Below are 19,119 nucleotides of genomic sequence, written 5' to 3'. Positions count from 1 at the left end.
CCACCACTGTGCCCTTACCCAGCTCAGTCATGGAAAAGCTGGCAGACAAGGTAGACTGGGAGAACACACCAAGTTTTATTGGGAGTATTTACAAGAGTGGGTACTGGGGAAGTCACACAAGGTAGAGGTAGGGTAAACTGGGATACACAGGACACCCACACTACCCTGAACCCCAAGGGGGTAGGGTGGGGCAGCGGGGCCCTGTAAGACTGGGATGGGGAAAGGATTAAGATGGGGGGGATCTGAGTCCCTGGGTGGGGGCTCAGGTCTTGTAAACATTGATCACTCTCAGAGGGGATGGGGTGGGAGAGGGCCCCCCTACACTTCCTCACAGGGGTAAGGCCTCTCCAGGCTCATGGGCCCCCAAGTTCAGTCTCTTTAGCTGGGGGAAGGGGTAGGAAGAGACAAGTGCCCTCCCTTCCCCTGCATTGGCTGTGGCAGGGGCAGGGTAGGTTACATTCAGTCACAACAGGAGTCTCTCCCATCCCTCCAATGCCACCACAATGGCAAGAGGGAAGGGGAGCTGGGGGGCCAGCAGCAGCAAGACGTTTCCCCCTGGCCCATCACCCCCTTATTGCTTTAGAGAGAATATTGTCTTTTCACAGACGCTAACACTGTCAAAACCAGGGAGAAGCAGGTGGAGGGGCCCTTCCACCCAAAGCCAGCCTGATCCCCAACACTGACCCAATTGCCACTTTGGTGCAAAAAAAAAAAAAAAAAAAAAAAGAAAGAAAAAAGAAAAAAAAAGTGGAAAGGAAAACAAAAGGTCACCTCTGTGGGGATGGATGAGAAAGAAGAACCTGGGGCCACTCCCCACTTCCCCAGGGCAGAAACGAGAAATACATTCATGGAGGAGGCAGTGGCAGGCTTGCTCGCTCGCCCTAATACTGCATTCTGAGCAATGAGGTTGATGGGAGAGTCACTAACACAGTATATTAAAAAGAAAAGGGGGGGGGAGGAGCCAAACAACAATGAAGACAAGCCTGGGCGGGGGCGGGGGGGGGGGCTAGGAGTGAGGTCGGTGAGCAACAGGCAAGGCAGCCCCCAGCCAGGACACAGGCGCTCTCAACCTCCAGCCTTACACCCAACACAAAAAACATCAAGGAGAGGGGCTGCTCACTCCTCTCCCATTTGGTCAATGTAAGGGTCAGGTACAGAGCTGTGGTCTGCTTCCCACACAGCTGGCTGCTGATCAGGGGGTTCTCACCACGCCCCCCCCAGGTTCCGCCCCAAGCCACTCCTTCCCTGTCCTTCCCTCACAAGCAAGGCCTTGGCCATGATAAAAGGAGGGGTGTTCTCCAGCTCCTGGAGGAAGGGCTGTGTCCCTTCTCAGAGTGGGTGAGACAGGCTTGGGGGCCAGAGAATACATTCATGTGGCAAAGGCAGGGAGCTGGGGCTTTCAGTGTCACACCCAGGCTGTCCCCCGAAATGGCAGCAGTGGGGGTCAGCCCCTCAGCAGGCCTGAGTTCAGAGCCCACCTGACAGGCTGGCACTGACAGGGCTTTCCCCAGCTCCCTCAGTGTGGGAGGGCTGTTTCGGGGGATGGGGAGAGGGAGCTGAGGCAGCTCGTCCAATTTGTGCAACGTTCCTCCCAAAGCAGCTGAGGTGAGGGGCGACTCTGGCCCCTTACCAGGACACCTGCCACAGTAACGGCCACAGGAGCTGATCACAGCAGGTCCAGTGGGCGGGGCTTCTGGAGAGGGCCTCTGCTCGCTCGCTGTGCAAACTGTCAGCACCCAGCTGACAGTCACCCCAATGACCCACCTTCTGGGGCAGCAGGGTAAGTGCAGCCTCAGGGAAGCCAGACAGGACAGTTCCATGGGACCTGGTACCCACTGGCCAAAAATAACAGTGTGATTTTTTTTTTCCTTTCAGCCTAACTATTTTTTTCATTATTTTTTTAACTTTTTTTTTTCTAAAAAATAAAAATAAAAACAAAACAAAAAAAACAAAAACAAACCTCTGTGGACCTTCCAATGTCACACCCATTATTCCCAAAGGGGTGAAAGGGTCTACCGTCTAGCTTTTGGATGATATTTTTGTCTCTTCTAATGTTTAAAATTAAAGAGGAAAAGAAAGGCCCCTCCCCCATCTGTAAAGTGCCTCGTGGCGGGTGAGTTAAGGTGCATCGTGTGGTTTGTAACAAGTGCTGGGGACCCTGCCCCACTCGCTCGCTCGCTTCCTCCTCTGCTCCCTGTGGGAGCCTGCAGGCTGGAGACCCAAGGGTCCATGCTGCTGCCGCCACCCGAATCTAAGGCCCAGGGGGCTGGTGGGACAGGCTGGTCAGTAGTCATCCACGCTCTCGATCTCACCGGAAGGGCCATGCAGGGAGTACCCTGAAGCCAGGGAGAAGCAAGAGTAAGCTCCCCCAGGTCCACTGAGACCTGTGCAGGGAAAGCAGAGCTTTCTAGTCCCACCCGACACACACTTACCCAAGATGCTAGGGTCGGAGTGAAGCATCAGCGCCCGCCTTTTGGCCTTGCTGCCCTCCCCAGGGCCCAGTTTGGTGCTGTGGTTGGCCTGGAAGGCTGTTTGTAGGGAGGGGCTGCTCAGCCAGGCCTCCTAAGGCAAGAGAGAACAGAGTCAGGAGAGGCCTGGGCATCCTGCCTTCCCAGGTCCCACAAGACTCCACCTGCTGCTGCTGCTGCTGCTGCTGCCGCTGCTGGCTGGCTTTCTGCTTGGCCCTCCGCTCCAGGAATTGTTTGGCAAATTCTTTGGCTTCCAGCGTGTCCCCCAGGCAGGAACGAATATAATCATGGACATCGTAAGGGGACTCCACCTCCTTGAGGATGGCGACAGCCATGGGAACTACAGAGAGGGGATAGTCAGGCATGCTGGACAGGTCTGGAGTCCCTAGAGCCAGTAGAGCCTCTCAGGCGCCTCCGTACCGTCCAGGCTGCCTGCAGTGCTCAGGGTGTGCAGCATTTGCTCACACCACTGCGTGAAGCCGTCCTGGGGCCGAGGTATGCCCTGCAGCAGCTTCAGCAACTTCTCTTCCTCTTCTGTCTTTTTGCGAACAGGTCGGCCTGACAGGTGGCTGTACGAGTCACTGAGGTAGGAGGGGAGTTGGAGGCCACAGATAAGCCCAGACCTTAGCATCCCTTCTTCCTGACAAGCCCCAGCTAGGCAGGTGCCTCACCTACCTGAGAGACGGGCTGCTCCGACTGTTCTTTAGGCCCAGGCTTCGGGCCAGGCTCCCGCCACTCTTGAGAGTATCTTCCCAGAGTCCCAGGTTGCCACCGCTGCTGCCCCCACTCTTGTCTGGCCCGCCCCATAGTGGCCCAGCCTCAGACACCCACTGGTTCAGAGGGGCAGAGCCCAAGCCCCCAAGCTGCTGCAAACGGCAGGAAGTCAGAGGGGCTCTAAAATGGGACCCTGGACGTCTAGGCAGGGAGGCTCATTTAGGGGCAAATTGGAGGGCAGGAGGTGAAGACTAGGGAGAGGGGCCATCTTTCTAATAATGAAAGGACATAGGTCTTCAGCTCTAGGATCATGAGCTCAGGGACACCTCCCCCTAGCCCAAGCACTCCTGGAAACTGCAGCAGAGGGGCTCCCTGGGGCAGGTGCTCACCACTCGGTGGTTGGGGGCCTGGGCCCGCAGAGGATCCCGCGGTGCCACCTGCTTGTGCAGTTGGCGCTCACTTTCCATCTGCAGCTCCAGCAGAGTCTTCATGGACAGGCCCTGCTTGGCTAGGCCAGCCCAGAGCGGAGGTGGGGAGCTGGGTGCAGGGGGCACAGGGACATTCGTCGCTTGCTGCTGCTGTAGCAGCTTCAGCAACAATTCCTGCTGCCGTACCTGGGTAGGGACACAGTGGGTGAGGGTGGCCCGCTGGCCCCAGGCCCAGGCTAGGCTCAGGAGACAGGAGGGACTTGAACCTGCTTGCGCCGAAAGAGCTCCTCCTCTTCCTGCCGTCGCTTCTGCTCCTCCTGCTGCTGCTGCTGCTGGCGCCGCTTCTCCTCCCGTCGTTTGCGCTCCTCCTCCTCCCGCTTCGCCCTGAGCTCCACTTCTCTGCGCTCTTGAAACTGAGGTGACAGGAACTTTAGGCATCAGGGAGGCTGAGCTGCCTCAGCCAGCCCTCGCCATGTCAGCCTGCTCTACTTACTTTATGCTGCAGTTGGAGCTGTTCTAGAATTGGACCCTGAGTCGAAGAGTTAATTGGTATGTCCCAAAGACTGGCCTCACCACCTGCAGGAGGAACAGGCCCAGCAGAGCCTCCCTTAGACAGGAAGTAGAAACATTTGTCCCCAAACGAGCCTCCCTGCCTAGAGGTCCAGGGTCCCATTTTAGAGCCCCTCTGACTTCTACCATTTGCAGCAGCTTGGGCACTTGGGCTCTGCCCCTCTAAACCAGTGGGTATGAGGCTGGGCCACTGTGGGGCAGGCCAGACAAGAGTAGGGGCAGAGGGAGACTCAGGAGTACAAGGGACCAGGAGGTGGCATGGAGCAGGGTGGCCACTCACCTGACTGTGATGAAGCTGAGGTATGTAAGTCCCAGAGGGGGCCTGAATCTGGCACCGACAAGGACCGGCTCATCGTCGGGAGCAGGTTCTGGTCTCCACCTCTGAGAAACAAACCAATGGCCCTCAGGGTACTGTTCTCTTGTAGCCCGCCCTTCTCCCCTCTGCCTCACACCAGCACACATATTTACACTTTCTTACACACAGCAGTCCACACACAACCTGGGGCTGTGTGCAACACACCGACCTGGAGGTTTTGAGAGCCTGGAGCTGCTGCAGGAACGTAGTGAGCTGCTGCTGCTGCGGCGGCGTCAGGTCCCCCATAGCTGCCTTTTCCCGGAGCGTTGTACACTGCGGGAGCTGGCGGCTACAGACACACTGGGCTCAGACAGTGGACCACGCAGGACCACTCTCGTGCCCACAGCAAGACCCCAAGCTCCCCCCATACCTGCCAACCAGCTGCAGAAAGTGCTGGTGCTGCAGCTGCTGGTACAGGGCGGCCGCAGCCAGCTCCTGCTGCTTCTTCAGCCGCTCCTGATCCATGTTCCCCTGTGGGAGGTCAGAGCGAGCCTGTGTGAGTGTGCCCAGCAGGAGCATGCCCCAGCAAGTGAGGTGGTGGGAAGCCTGCGGTCCTGCTGCTGCCCCCACTGGCCTTCCCTGAAACCTGCCGAGCAGACAGTGCTCACCAGCAGCGGGGGTGGCGAGGGCCCTGGGGCAAAGGGCACACGGCCCCACATCTTGATCACCTCTCCCAGAGGCTGGAAACCCTCATCGCAGCCCCTCTTCACTAAGAGTGACATGGAGAAGTAGCCAGCCTGGAACCACTCAGCCATCTCCTGGGTCGTGAAAGGGCCTGGAATAAGGGCATCAAGAAGGGTCAGGAGGTGGCTATGGCATGGTCAGAGGGCACTCTGAGATCTGCCTGAGCAACATGGAGTCCCAGCAGCCTGCTACCCACCGCTACCTTGGATTTCCCCCTGTGGGTCCTTGTAGAACCACTTTCGGGCAGCGCCATGGCTGAGGGGAAGGGCAGTGGCAGCTGTGGAGTGGCGTAGGCCCTGGGTTTGCATGGCAGCGGTGAACTGCTCCTCTTCTAGGGAGCTGTCCTGCAGGGAGGCCACCAGCTTCTCTGCCTCCTGGAAGTCAGGAAAAGAGGCGAGTCTGAGCCACCTGAGGAGGCTGGGCTTGAGGGCAGGAGAGGGACCCTGTCAGACAGATCTGGGACACATGGGGCAAAGGGCTCTGCAAGCCTGGAGGGGAGCCCCTGCAGCATGTACAGACAACCCCAACCTGCTGCAAGTGCTTCAAGCCTTCTTCATCTTCTAGATCTCCAGGTGGGCCAGGAGGTGAACTCATTCTAGGACTCAGAGACAGTCCCCTCAACTCGTCACCTAGGGAGATGGGAAAGTAGGGAGGGGCAGAGAAAGGAACAAGATGGCTCCTGTAGCTGCTAGGAAAACAGGCTCTTGCCACAAGTACACTTCACTAGCCACGCCCGTCACTCCCCTCTGCACAGCTCTTGCCAGCCTACCTTCAGCAGGGGGCAGCTCTTTCTCCACTGCCTCACCACCCTCCTCATTTGTCGTCCAGAGAGGACCCAAGGCTGGCAGTGAAGACGGTGAGCTGGAGTTCTCTGGAGGCGGCACTGGGGTTGCTTCCTTCCCTCCTGGAAGAAAGACATGGTTACCAGAACTCCAACCGAAGGAGCTAGGGCCCAGGAGCTGGCTTGATGGATCAAAGTGCTTGGTTCCCAGGCATGAGGACCTGGGGTGAAATCCCAGGAACCCGTAAAGGCCACTTGTGCTAGTGTGTGTCTGCAATCCCAGTTCTCCTATGGAAACACGGAAAGGACAGGAGATTCGCCGTAAGTTTGTAAGCCTAGCTTGGCACAAAGAACAGAGACCCTACCATATACAAAGTGAAAGGCAAAGACACTTGTCCTCTGACCTGCCCACATACACAGAAGAAGACAACAGCAGGGGATGGTATCTGAGGCAGTGCAAGTCGACACGTGTGACCTTGGGTAGTGAGTCTATCCTTCTGACTCTGGCCAAGCCCTAACCAAGCACGAACACAGACACAGAGAACCACGCAGTCCACACTAAGCACGCTGGTCCTGGTCCTGCGCTGTGAGAGGGGAGGACCTACATGTGGTGAGGGGCTGTGTGCTCACACCTGACAAAGATTTCTCTCCACACCTGACTGGGACTTCCCCGGCCATCCACCCACCCCAGCACACGTGCTTAGGCTAGAGGACAACGTGGTGGAAATGGTTCTTCTCCCCTCTCTCCTGTGGGTTCCAGGGATTGAACTCACATCATGATGCTTGGTGGCAAGCCTTTCACGTGCCAAACCGTCTCACCACTCCCACCTGAACATTTCTAAGCGGCCTGACCTGACACATGGGTGGCCAGTCAGCAGCCAGCTTAGCAACACATCTCTCTGCCAACCTGCCCCAGCCCGAGCTTCTCAGGCCTTGTCCCTGCACCGCTGAGGGCTCACCTGCCTCAGGCCTCTCTTCATCCACCCCTTCTGCCGGCTCCTCGTCCTCCTCCTCCTCCAGGCCCCGGAAATCAAGCTCCTGCTCCTCAGGGATGGCTTCCTTGGGGCCCTTCTGTGCGGGGAGGGCAGAGTGGACATAGTGGGAGGGCAGCCAGGGGACAGCTGCCACCACCCCACTGGTCCCTGAGATGAGTACCTTGAGGGGCAGGAAGGCTCCGGAGGCATCGAAAGTGCCCATCTCCTCATCCTCATCCTCCAGGCACCACTCGGGGAGCCCATCCTTGTCATCTTCAAAGCCATCGAGCCCCCGGCATCTCCGGAGGTGAGAGTTGCCGCCCCCAACCCGCCCGTCCTCTTCACCACACCCTCCGCGCTCCCCTCGCAAATCAAAATCAAACTTGCGCCTCCTCTCCCCATGTTCCCGCCAGCCAGCAGAGCGGGGACCACCATCTGAAAGAGAAAGTTGGAGAAGGGCAAAAATCCTCTAGTGCCCAGCCAAGCCAAGCCCCACCTTCTCCAGTCCACCAGGCCTTCCCAGGTAGCACGGCTTCCCCTGGATCTTCTCGTTCCTCACGTGCATGGCACCTCTTCCCTAGTATCGCCAGGATATCCTGACCCCACCTAGCCCCCATCTTACCAGGGCTGGTGGAACGCCAGCGATCACCATCTCGCCGGGGTCCTGCCCCAAGTCTCCAGCTGCCATCATCCTCTTGCTCCTCTCGAAGTGAGCGCCAATTCTCACTGTCTGAGCGTGCATGCTCCTTCCTTGGGCCAGCCCCTCCCTCCTCAAAGCCAGATCGTACTGGCACAGGGGAGACAAACAGTAAGCATGGATGAACCTCAAGAGAGCTCACTCCTATAAGCTCTCCCCCACCCTCTACCTGGGAACCCCATCTCCGTTGCCTCCCTACCCTGCTGGCCACCACATTCAACACTCTCATACCTCCATCCCTCCTTGCAGGCTTCTCAAACCGCCTCTCACCTCTGTGAAGAAAGGTGTCGGTCAAAACATCATGCCTTCCCCAGGGGACTAGGGGATGCTAGGCTGGGTAGACAGGACCCAGGGGCTCTGATCAGGGCTGGCCTGCTGGGCGTCTCTGGTCCCTCTAGTCACCCTACTGCCAGCTCAGTAGCACTCCTCCGTTCTGCCTGTCTTTCTCCATCTTGTCATCCCCACCTGTCATCCCAGCTTTGGCTTCGCTGGATCTCCCGAGGATTCCTTCCAAAGGCCCCATCGCCTTCCTCAATGCTTCTTTGGTAAAAGCAGCTGTCACCACGGCCTCGCCCTGAAGAAGAGGGTTTACACTGGGTCTGGGACCCTCCAGTGTCCCTCTATATCCTTGGCACCACCCACTCCAACTCTGCCCACCTCCTCCCCTGAAAAATATGAGGAGTCACTGTCTACCTCGGCTCCGAGTGCTGCCCCTGCCACGGGAGGTGGCAGCCAAAGGGGGCCCAGCCCCTTTCCCCATCAGTCTCAGCACAGCCACACTGTTCACCGACAGCGAGAAGTTTCTCTGAGGAGGGAGCCAGGGATGGCAGTGAGGACCGTCACCCAGTCAGCCCCCATCTTCCCAAGCCCAGCTCCTCCCTCCTCCACCCTAGGCCCAGCCCCACCTGCTCCTCCTCAGTCAGAGGCTCCAGAGCCAGGGGTTGCAGGGGTTCCTCTTGTAACACCGCAGCAAACTCCTTGTCCTGTAGTTCCTCGGGGACCTGGGATGGGGCAGGAGACCCAGTATAGTAACCACTCAGAGGCAACTCACAGATAAGGCAAATGGGCGAGGGAGCTGTGCTCCATCCCAAACCTCACCTTGTTCTCCTTGACATAGAGGGCCAGCATCTCCTCTCGCCCATAGCGGTAATCTGCCAGCTTGTATTTGGGCATGGCAGGAGATGGGGGTGGAGAGGCCACACTGCCACCACTCGAAAGGGCTCTCAGCCTAAAACAGGTACAAAAAGAAAGGGGAGACGAAGGTCCACGTGGTCCTTCACCCCTACACCAGCTTTTCCCATGGGCCAGAGCTTAAGCGACCCACCACTCAGGCCCAAAGTTGAGTGTCTCTGCTGCCATTGTGGAGCTTCGATGCTTCTCAAAGGTCAAGGATGAATGGCAGAGACAGGACCAGGTGAGTACTGTCCAAATACCTGTAGGGTCACAGACAAGTCATGAGTAAGCTGGTGCAGTGCAGATCAGTCATGGCGCCAGCACTTTGCTGGGCCAGTGACAGGCCTCCATCTAGACGGTGAGACATTTTGGCATTGAACTCACCTACACCAGACAGGTGACCACTCACACCATGAGTTAACCAAAGCTGAGTCAGGGTAGGGGAGAGTCCTAGGGAGTGAGGGAACAAGGAAGCCTGAGCCCCTTCCAGCTCAGTGGGACGCCCTCTGGTGGCCCAACACTCACCTGACAGTTCTGTCCAGGGAAACAAGGGCTCTGGTCTCACAGGGCCTGGGCTGCGCTGAACTAGGATCCCCAAGCAACTAGCTCTCGCCTCACAAGTGCCTGGGAGAAACTTTCACATCTGGGAAAGATCCTTAGGGAGAAGAGGAGGAAGAGGGAGGTTACCCCAGTGAATTAGACAGTCTCCCAACCCCTGGCCCACAGCTGCCGGGTTCAGTGCGCTCAGGAGAAGGTACAGTGTGGTCATTGGTCACAGGTGCTCTCATGGCGTGGCTGAGGTAACCAGTGTGCCCAGAATACAGTGAGGATTTTCAGCATAAAACTGAAGCCTGCTTTGTAATGCCAATGTTTGTAATGACAGCACTCAGGAGGCAAAGGCAAGAGGACTGCAAGTTCCTGGGACAGCACATAGTAAGACTATTCTGAAGCAATCACTGGACTGGGGATATAGTTTGGCTGGGGGGGGGGGAGCACTTACTCATCATACTTGAAGCCCTAGACTCTGTCCCCAACACCACACCAACAAGGAATATAGTACCTGGCTTTGATCCCAAACACTTGGGAGACAGAGAGGCAGGAGGTTCAGAAATTTAAGGTCACTTCTGGCTACATAAGAGTTTAGGGCCAGCCTGGGCTATATGAGGACCTGTCTCAAAAAATAAGACAGGCAGGCATTGGGCCCACTTATGTTCTATAGAGGAATGGTCCATTTTGTTGAGCAGTATGACAAGCCTTAGAACAAGCCGACTTCTCTAAAGAAAACTTAGGGCATCTGTCTGAGGGGGCTGGGTTTCAGCACAAACTAAGCAGACAGGACTTCCAGAGTCACAGGTACCCCACTCACAGTTGGCTCTGAGCAGGTGGGTGTGGCCACAGGAATAGGAACCAAGACCTAAACTCCTTCCCTCAATCAAGAACTGCCCCTCAGAAAAAAGGTCAAGGTGGGAACAGGGTTCTCAGGTTGTAGCTGGCAGAAGGCTCCCTCACCATATGGGAAGAGGCAAGTTCAGTCTCTAGTGGCTAATGAGGCAGCAGTGGCAGCAACAGGGGCAAGTTCCTCTAGGGTCCTGGGTAGGAGACTCTCAGGAAGGGCAGAGTAGAGGAGAAAGGACAGGCAGTGTCCAGGGGGAATGCGTGGGTTTTTATCACAGGCTGGACCAGTGTGCCTCTCCAGTCCCCATCCGCTGCAGGACGCCAGGAATCTAGAAGGAAGAAGAGAGTTCCCACTAGAGGAGTCTGGGAAAGAGGGTCTCCTCAGTAACTAAACCAAGACCCCATGGCAGACAATGGGGTGACCCAGAATCTCAGCACCCCAGGACTCCCAAGCCACAGTGAGGTAAGTGTCTTAACTACAAGAGCCTGGACTAGCTCAGGTTGCACACTCCACTCCCCCTTCCTGACCCCAATGACTGCACTAGATTCAGGAGGGCTCCACCATCACCCTGAGGGGAGCTGGGACTAGGCAGCCCTTAGGGACAGGCAGTGCAAGTCTGGGGCTGGAGACACACTAAGGAGGAAGAGTGCTCGCCTAGTTAGCACAAAGCCCTGGGTTTTACCTTCACATTGCATGAACCACATGTGGTAGCACACAAGGATCTAAAGTCTAAACTCCAGCCGGGCGTGGTAGCACATGCCTACATGCCTTTAATCCCAGCACTTGGGAGGCAGAGGCAGGCGGATTTCTGAGTTCGAGGCCAACCTGGTCTACAAAGTGAGTTCCAGGACAGCCAGGGATACACAGAGAAACCCTGTCTCGAACCCCCACCCCACAAAAAGTTTAAGCTCCCCACCTCCTCACCCCAAGGAAAAACAAAATAAACACTAAAGAGGCTGGAGATGTCCCTCAATAGCCAGACACTTGCCAGCACGCACAAGGCTCTGTCTGGCTTCAGCCTCCACTACTGCCACAAAGGGACCTAGGGTTGGAGAGATGGCTCAGTGGTCAAGAGTACTTGCTGCTTGTCTAAAGGACCTGTGTTCAGTTCCTAGCAGGAGGGAGGGGACGGGACTAGACTCCAAGAAAGATAACCCCTGTAGGATGTTTCTCACAGAGTAGCCAGGGGTTGGGGCAGGTCAAAGTCAAAGACCTGGAGTTGGGACTGATGGGGCTGCCCACAAACACTGACCAGGTCTAGAGTTTCAGCTGGGCCCAGAAGGATGTGGACATGGCCATGACAGCTGAATAACACTACATGGATTAACACACAGAACCATACACCTAAACAATGACTAAAGTGGGGCTGGAGAGAGGGCTTGGCAGTTAGGAGCACTGGCTGCTCTTCCAGAGGATCCCAGTTCAATTCCCAGCAACCACGTGGCAGCTCACAAATGTCCAGTAATTCCAGTTACAGGGAATCCGACACCCTCATACAGACATACATGCAGGTAAAACACCAATGCACATTAAAAAAACAATTAATGCCTAAAGTGGTAATTTTACTTTTTGTTTCTAGAGAACCCTTTTGCCTCAGACTCCTGCGTGCTGGGATTATAAGCATGCACTACCATGCCTGGCTTTTGCTAATCATTTTATTTCTGAATTTCATATGTGTTTGGAGGTGGTGGGCAATGATGATGGCATGTGCCCTTGAATGCAGGCACCCAGAGTCTTGAAGAAGGTGTTGGGGCCCCTGGAGCAAGGGCTGCAGGTGGCTGTGAATCACCTGACACTGGAGAAGGAAATCACTCAGGGCCTCGAGAGTACTGCCCGCACCTAACCACTCAGCTAACCATTGAGCCATTACACCCACAATCATTTAAAAAGCTTTAGCGAGGCTGGTGGCATAGGATGTACTTAGCATGGACAAGCCCTGGGCTTCAACCCTCAGCATTTATTTAAAAAATAAACAAACAAACAACAAAACCCTACCATCACAACAAAAATTTTGTAGGACAGGGTAGATGGCTCAGTCAGAAAAGTACTTGCTGCACAAACTCAAGAACCTGAGTTCACGTCCCAACAGTCAGGTAAAAACCAAGCATCCCTACTTATAACCCTAGCACCAGCGAGGTGGAAAGAGAACATCCCTGGGGGTGGCTGGAGATGGCTCAGTGGGTAAAGTGGGTGCCACACCAGCGTGAGGGCCAGAGTTCAGATGCCCAGACCCCATGGAATGATGGCTCGTGTAGCTACAGGGAGATGGGTGGTGAAGCAGGAGCACCCCTTGGGGCTCATGGACCAATTAGATGAACGAAACCCCAAGAGGCCGCAGGCCATGTCTCAAACAAGGTAGAAGGACTAACAGCCAAGGCTGTCCTCTGCCACCACATGTGTGCACTCTCACACGGATATATTCACAAAGATTAAACAGCAGTAAGTTAGACATAAGAGAGAAAGATAACACCAGCCTGTGGTCTTTACACTAAGATGCACTTGTGAGTACACCAAGCTTTAGGGGAAAACGCTACTGTGGGGCTAAGCGCATACTCAAGCTTTCCCTGTTCCAAACCAAGAGCCCACACGCCTTCACAACTCCAAAGTGACAATCTGGGACCTTCTCAGTTACCCTTCTAGTGGATCAGACACTGGTCTTGGGAGTGCAGAAAGACTGCCCGGTAGGAGACATCAATGGTGTGTCTCACCCTCACCTTTTGGCACCCCTCCCACCCTTCATGAAGCTGCCCTGGTTGGAAAGAGTAAGGAGAGGTGCGCTGGTAATACAGCTCAGCCTGGTGGAGGCACTTGCTGCCAAGTCTGACCACCTAGGTTTGGTCCCTTAGAATCCACATAGCGGAAGAAGGGAACCAACATGTGTGTCCTCAGACCTCCACATGCATGCCAGGACGCCCCCTGCACCGCCCCCTGCACGCACGCACACACACACACACACACACACACACACACACACACACGCACTAAGCAGGAGTGGGGTGGTGGTGCGCAGGATGATGATGATGATAATGACATCCTTAATTTACAAAGAGAAAAGAAGAGTAAAAGCACAGCAGCACTGCAGAGGCAGGCCAGGCCCAAGGGAACATGGACACGCTCCGAGGCGCTAAACCAGGCCGAGAAAAGGCTCAGCGCCAGCCACTGGGCAGCACTGGGCTTCTCCCTCACACTGAAGGGACCTAGCAAGCAGCAGGCAGTCTACCATGTGGTTTCTACCCGGGCCACAAGTAGGTCTCTGCCCTGCGTGCTGCCTGAAGCCAAGGGCTCTTGGCTGAGGACTCTGCTCCCCGCTCCCTGAGGAATATGGGCAATGACTGTAGACAGCTCAGGCTGAGCCGAAGGATGCTATTGGCTTCTAGCAGGTAGAGACCAGGGATGCTGTGGGCTAGCTTACAAGCCACAGGACAGTCCCACATAAAGAAGCATACATATGACAGGCTCAGTAGGAAGAATGTTCGCCTAGCATGCACACGGCCTTGGGTTCAATCCCCGGCACTTCAAACCAGGCAGGCAGCACAGGCAGGCCTGTCAAGTGGCATGTGGCCAGGTGCAGACAGGTGGACTGAGATGCCCTCAGTGACAAGACTGAGAAACCCTCCTCTATCCACAAGCCCAGGTCGAGACACTGCAGTGTTCAAAAGAAGCAGCTATGCCTAAGCTCCCTTGCCCCTCAGCAGCAAGGAAAGGGTTCTCTCATCACACTGTCCCGTGAGAAAATTCAAAGTCCTGCCAGAAAGGAAGTCCCGGGGAAGAGAACAGATTAAAAAACCAACAGCATCATGTTGGTGAAATGGCTCAGCCGATAAAGATGCTTGTGGCCAAACCTAATGACCAGAGTTTGATTCTTGGGACCCACACCGTGGAAAGAGAGAACCAACTCCTCCAAGCTGTGTCACCCCAACAAAATATCATGGGACATGCTTACACACACGCACACATGCCCACAGACACACACTGTAATTTAAAAATGAGGGGGAAAAAAATCAAAGCCTAAGATTGCCCATCCCAGCTCCTCAAAGGGCATCTGAGGCCCTTTCTAATGAAGACCACCATGGGGACCATGAAGCCACCACGGGCTAGCCTTCCCCACCCCTTTTTACTGACTGCCTAGGCTAGGGGTCTTTTCCACCCAGGCCAACTCCAGTTTGTCCCTCATCCTCTCTCTCTCTCTGCCTTGTAAGACCCCCTCTTCCCCATAGCCTAGCCCTGGCCTCCCCTAGCACCTGAGCCCTTGCTATTGAAAGACTGACCCCTGCTGGAGGCTCAGGCTGGGTCTGGGAGCAGGCAGCCTCTGCTCTGGCTCAGAACTCCAAGCACAAGCTGACAACAATTAGGGACAATTCCTCCTTACTCTATCCTCCCCCCCCCGCCCCCAACTTTGTGCAACTTAAAGCAATGTACCTTAGCAACTTCCTGTACTACAGTTAACAGAGTCAACCCCCCATGCCTCACACTCAAAGCAGGCCACCTAAGCACTTTCCCAGGGTGAATGGAGATGCGCACATACATGTGTGGACATTTACATACACATGCGCACATAGAAAATATAGTCTCCTCCAGGTGTGGTGGGAGGAGGAAGGGCTACAGGCCCCCCATCATCTGCAGGGCAGCAGTTACCCCTTCTCTCCTTTGAGCCATGGTGACAACCTTAGCTCTTGGCCAATTGTGAACCGACTTCACAGTTTTCAAAGGATTTTCTCGCCTTACCTCATTTGATAAGGGGCAAACTGGAGTTGGCCTGGGTGGAAAAGACCCCTAGCCTAGGCAGTCAGTAAAAACTTCTGCCAGGTTGCCTAGCTGGGGACTCTAGTACATAGAAAATAAAGTTATACCTCCCCTGACGGGGTCCCCTCAACATCACCCAGGACAAGTGGCAGGAGTTACCCTGAATGTTCTGCCTTCCTATGTAAGTCTGAAGCGGTTTCCGATTCCTTCTTAGACCATGGGGCTGATGTACCTAAGGATGGCCTCAAACACACAGCAGCCCTCCTGCTTCCTGAATGTCTGCATGGTTTCCATGCCAACATTTTTCTTAGAACTTTTATGTTTTGTGTGTGAGTATGGTGTGCATGGATGTATTTGAATTCACATGCACACACACACATATGCACGAATGTAGAATTCTGAGGTTCTGCTGTGTCTTCAGTTGCTTATTTATTGAGGCAGGAGCTCTTCGCTGAAGCAGAATACACTGTTTTGGGTCCTCTAGCTAGCCCTCTTGCAAGAGGGATTCCCTTTCTTCCTGGGATGCTAGGATGGCTGTGTGCTCAGCTAGCATTTAAGTGGCTCTAGAGATCCAAATCTTTGCGCCAGCACTACAGCCACCAGAGTCCTTTCTTCACAGACTTTCGGGTCACCCTCTCTCACCTAAAGCTGAGCTGTTTCTTCTTCTCTCTCTCTTTAACTGTATGATGCTGAGGAGGGGCACATGCAGGATCAGTGGACAACTGTGGCGTCTGTTCTCTACTCCCACCCAGAAGTGGGTTCTTGGCCAACAGGCTTGCAAACAAGTACCTTGTCCGGCTAAGCCATCTCACCACTGGGCCATGATTCCGATCGCAAATGCCAACAACAGACGTCAAAGGCTAGAGTAAAGTTAGGATCCCTTATTCACTATCCCTACAAAGCACGAACTTGCATCCGGTAGCTGACAAAGCCAGTCAACAAGGGTGAACACACCATAAAAGTGTACTAGAATCCTCATGTGGGAGTCAAGCCCCCTCCCGCCTCCCCTGGCACCCCAGTCAACGGAGAGGAATAATAAGGCAAGTTCCTCCTCAAATCCTCCCCTAACTTGGGATACTGGTGTACAACCTATGAAATAAACATTGAGCTGGGCTGGAGACTGGCTGGCCTGGGGATGCAAAGGAAAATAGTTGGATGGATAGGTGCCAGAGCCAACCAGACACTTACTGGTCCTAGATGGGTTGGGGGGCTTGGAGGGTCAATGACTGCTGGGAAGGGGCTTTTCCTGAAGGGGAGCTTTGAGCAGGGAGAGGGAGGAGAATGGAGGGTGGATGGAGGAAAGATCAGGCCACCAACTATGTATTTAGCAGCTCCCAGACTCAGCACTGCAACCTGCTTGGGAACTGTAGTAACTATTAGGTCTAAGAGGGGACACGGAGGGGTCTTTCATCTTGAAAAAAAAAATTAAGAAAAATTCTAGGCAAACCGTGAGAGGCAGTGACCTGCAGCTGTCCCATCGAGCTGGGACATACGGACTGGGAAGAGCCTGGTCAGGGAGGCCCAGCAGCCCCAGCTCAGACAGACAGACAGGTGTCTCACGCGGCCGGACAACTGAGGAGGGAAAAGGGACATCGATGACCAAGCACTTAGGTGGCCGCTTAAAACCCATGAGACCGAGGTGAAGACACAAGACGAGATGCTCGGGCAGAATAAAGCTACCATGGTGGCCAAAGTGGTGGAACGCTTGGACCTGCGAGCCCCCGCCAGGCCCCGGTTCGGCTACCAGAACCGTGCTTGGCACGTAGCGGGCTTGGGGGGGGGGGATGAGGGGGGAAGAGGGGACACCGCCAAAAGGGGAGGTCGGGGCGCGCACACACCACACAGCAGAAAGGCCGGGCCCGAGCGGGACATTTCGGGGAGCTTGCAGGGGACCCCAGAGACGCGACCGTTACTTCGGACTGAGCGCGGGGGGTGCGGGCGAGCACGGGCCGGGAGGACGGCGTGCCCTTCAGGGAGGGGCGCCAGGTGCGCGGGGCGCCACCGTCCCCCCGCTCCCTCCCCGTCCTCCCGCCCCGAGGCACAGAGCGGGGCAAGCGGGGGCCCCCCCACCCCCCACCGGAGCCGACGAGCCCCGAGCCGAGGCCGCGGGGCCGCTCCGGAGAGGGAGCGAGGGAGGGAGGGCCGGCGCGCCGGCCACCGCGGGGGTACGAGGAGGAGGGCCCGCGCGCCGTGGCTCCGGCTGCTGCCCGCAAAGGCTCCCGGGCGGCCGCCGCTGGCGTCGGGGGCGGGCCTGCTCCGGTGCTCGCAGAGCTTACCGGGGGGCGCGAGGTTCCCGGTCCCCCGGGGCGTTGGTGACCCGGGCGCGGCGGCGGCGGCGGTGACGGGCGGGTGGCGCGGAGGGCCGGGACGGCGGCGGCGGCAGCGGCAGGGGGGACTGGGGGGGGCGCTGGCGCTCCCGCGGCGGCCGCTCCTCTCTGTTTGTGTTTGTAGCAAGATGGCTGCCCGCCTCGTACCACGTGACACGGACGCGGGGCCGCCCCCTCCAACGCCACCGCGGCCGCGGCTCCCACCGCCACCGACCGCGCTCTCCGACGGCGACCCGCCGCGACCCCCGCACCCCCACGCCGCTCCCCGCTGCAGCCCGCAACCTAAGGCACGGCTCCCCCGTCGCCACCCCGCGCACGTGACCCCGGGAGCCCCCGCCACAGCCCGTCACGTGACGGGGTGCTAGTGCAACCTGAGGCTTGGAGGGGGAGTCCCCACCTCCCCCGCCCATTTCTGGTCACCCCCCCCCGCTTCTTCCAGGGAGCCCGCCTGGGTTGAGGTAGTAGAGTCAAATCCAGAATTGTCCCCGAACACCGTGCGGTTTAGGGAAAAGCGTGAATGCGCAGTGATTTAGAAGCGGTCTGACTGGGGCTGTCTGTAGTGTGTCAGAATTTTTTTGGTAGGGTGAGAAGTGGAGGCAGGGGAGGGGGGATGAGTTGTTCAAAGCCAGCCTGGGCTACAGAGTAAGACCCTATGGAACCGAGCAAATGCACATGCCAAAGAGAGCTACATCCTTCACTCCAGCGCTTAGGAACAGTTTTTAGTCCAGACCCGGTCTCAAAACATAAACCAGAGAAAGTTGAAAGATGGTGCGTGTTATCATGGCAGCCAGCCCTTGGGAGGTAGAGACAGAAGGGTCAGGAGTTCAAAGGCAGCCTTGGTTACAAATGGCTGAGTCTGAAGGTGTTTTTAAGAAATTAAAAAGCAGATTTAAGAATGACATCCCTTCAAGACTGATGAACTCAGTATGTAAACGTTGGGTGTGTACCTTCATGGTTTTCCATGGAAGTCTGTTTCCTTCCCCCATCTCACTAGCCTGGGCTGGCCTGAAGCTAGCAATGTACCGAGGGTGGCTTTGAACTCAGAGAATGTGCCTGCCTCTGCCTCCCTGTGGCTTGGTTTGTTTTTGTGGGCTTTTTTTTTTTTTTTTTTTTTTTTTTTTTTTTTTTTTTTTAAACAGTGTCACTTGCTGTAAGCTGGGGAGAGTTCTTGAACTCTCTAGTCTGGGAATGTTGGTAATCTTCTTGCTTTTGATCCAGCCATTCCACTTTACCGGTGTGTACCTCTGCAGCCCACCCCCACCCCCACACAATTTTGACCATTGTTTCTGGGAAGTGCCATTAGCTGCTGTGTCCAGTGCTTTCCATGCAAGGAAGGCGCCAGGTGTGGTGATGCACTCCTGTAGCCTTAGTAGTTAGAAAGTAGGAGACAAGAGGGGCAGGGATTCCAGGCCTGCCCAGGTAACTTGAAACCTTGCCTAGAAAAACAAGCAAAAACTACACAAAAGGTTCATAATTTTACCCCAAGCCAAGGCAATAAAGATGGAATCACACCGGTCCCCCTTTTCTTCTTTGTAAAAACCATTTTTTAGAATGTAACTCTGTGAATGTGTGTACGTGTGTAAGGGTCTGTGCACTTGAGTACAGGTGCCCAGGGTCCCCTGGAGTTAAGAGCAGTTGTGAGCCTCCTGAGAGGGGTACTGGGAACTAAACTTAGGTCCTCTGCAGGATCAGTGCACACTTCTTTGTTTTGTTTGGTTTTGAGATCGTGTTTCTCTGTGTAGCCCTGGTTGTCTTGGAATTCAGAGATCCACCTGCCTCTACCTCCCATGTGCTGGGATCAAAGGCGTG

At 55.8% G+C, this 19,119-nt stretch overlaps 1 protein-coding gene and 1 long non-coding RNA gene across 7 annotated transcripts; one reads left to right on the top strand and one right to left on the bottom strand.

Annotated features, from left to right (window-relative positions):
- Positions 1-53: 53 nt before the first annotated feature.
- On the bottom strand, positions 54-17,525 carry Gigyf1 (GRB10 interacting GYF protein 1). 6 transcript variants are annotated; one of them, XM_085837345.1, is made up of 28 exons: positions 17,260-17,524; positions 10,354-10,568; positions 9,370-9,499; positions 9,229-9,294; positions 8,996-9,104; positions 8,770-8,899; positions 8,577-8,672; positions 8,365-8,476; positions 8,137-8,245; positions 7,903-7,943; positions 7,597-7,761; positions 7,156-7,409; positions 6,960-7,071; positions 5,989-6,123; positions 5,748-5,848; positions 5,422-5,593; positions 5,144-5,310; positions 4,906-5,006; positions 4,705-4,824; positions 4,461-4,561; positions 4,104-4,186; positions 3,877-4,023; positions 3,572-3,796; positions 3,149-3,334; positions 2,889-3,054; positions 2,633-2,808; positions 2,433-2,562; positions 54-2,336 (listed from the first exon to the last, which is right to left on the bottom strand). In XM_085837345.1, exons 5-28 carry the CDS (start codon positions 9,028-9,030, stop codon positions 2,284-2,286), a joined length of 3,117 nt encoding a protein of 1,038 aa, XP_085693471.1. In that variant the 5' UTR covers positions 9,031-9,104; positions 9,229-9,294; positions 9,370-9,499; positions 10,354-10,568; positions 17,260-17,524; the 3' UTR covers positions 54-2,283. The 6 variants fall into 6 exon arrangements, with proteins under 6 accessions (XP_085693471.1, XP_085693469.1, XP_085693470.1 ...); XM_085837343.1 differs by having other exon boundaries at positions 9,229-9,499; XM_085837344.1 differs by having other exon boundaries at positions 8,996-9,294.
- LOC147005382 (uncharacterized) lies at positions 2,805-3,249 on the top strand. The gene is made up of 2 exons (XR_015047008.1): positions 2,805-3,054; positions 3,149-3,249. It is a non-coding gene; the product is annotated as an uncharacterized LOC147005382 (long non-coding RNA).
- Positions 17,526-19,119: the final 1,594 nt, after the last annotated feature.

The sequence above is a fragment of the Mus caroli genome, unplaced genomic scaffold, assembly GCF_978045245.1.
Source record: "Mus caroli unplaced genomic scaffold, Mus_caroli_1 scaffold_4, whole genome shotgun sequence".
Classification (NCBI taxonomy): domain Eukaryota; kingdom Metazoa; phylum Chordata; class Mammalia; order Rodentia; family Muridae; genus Mus; species Mus caroli.
Note: the sequence above shows the minus strand (reverse complement) of the source record. Positions and strands in the feature narration are given on the sequence as shown.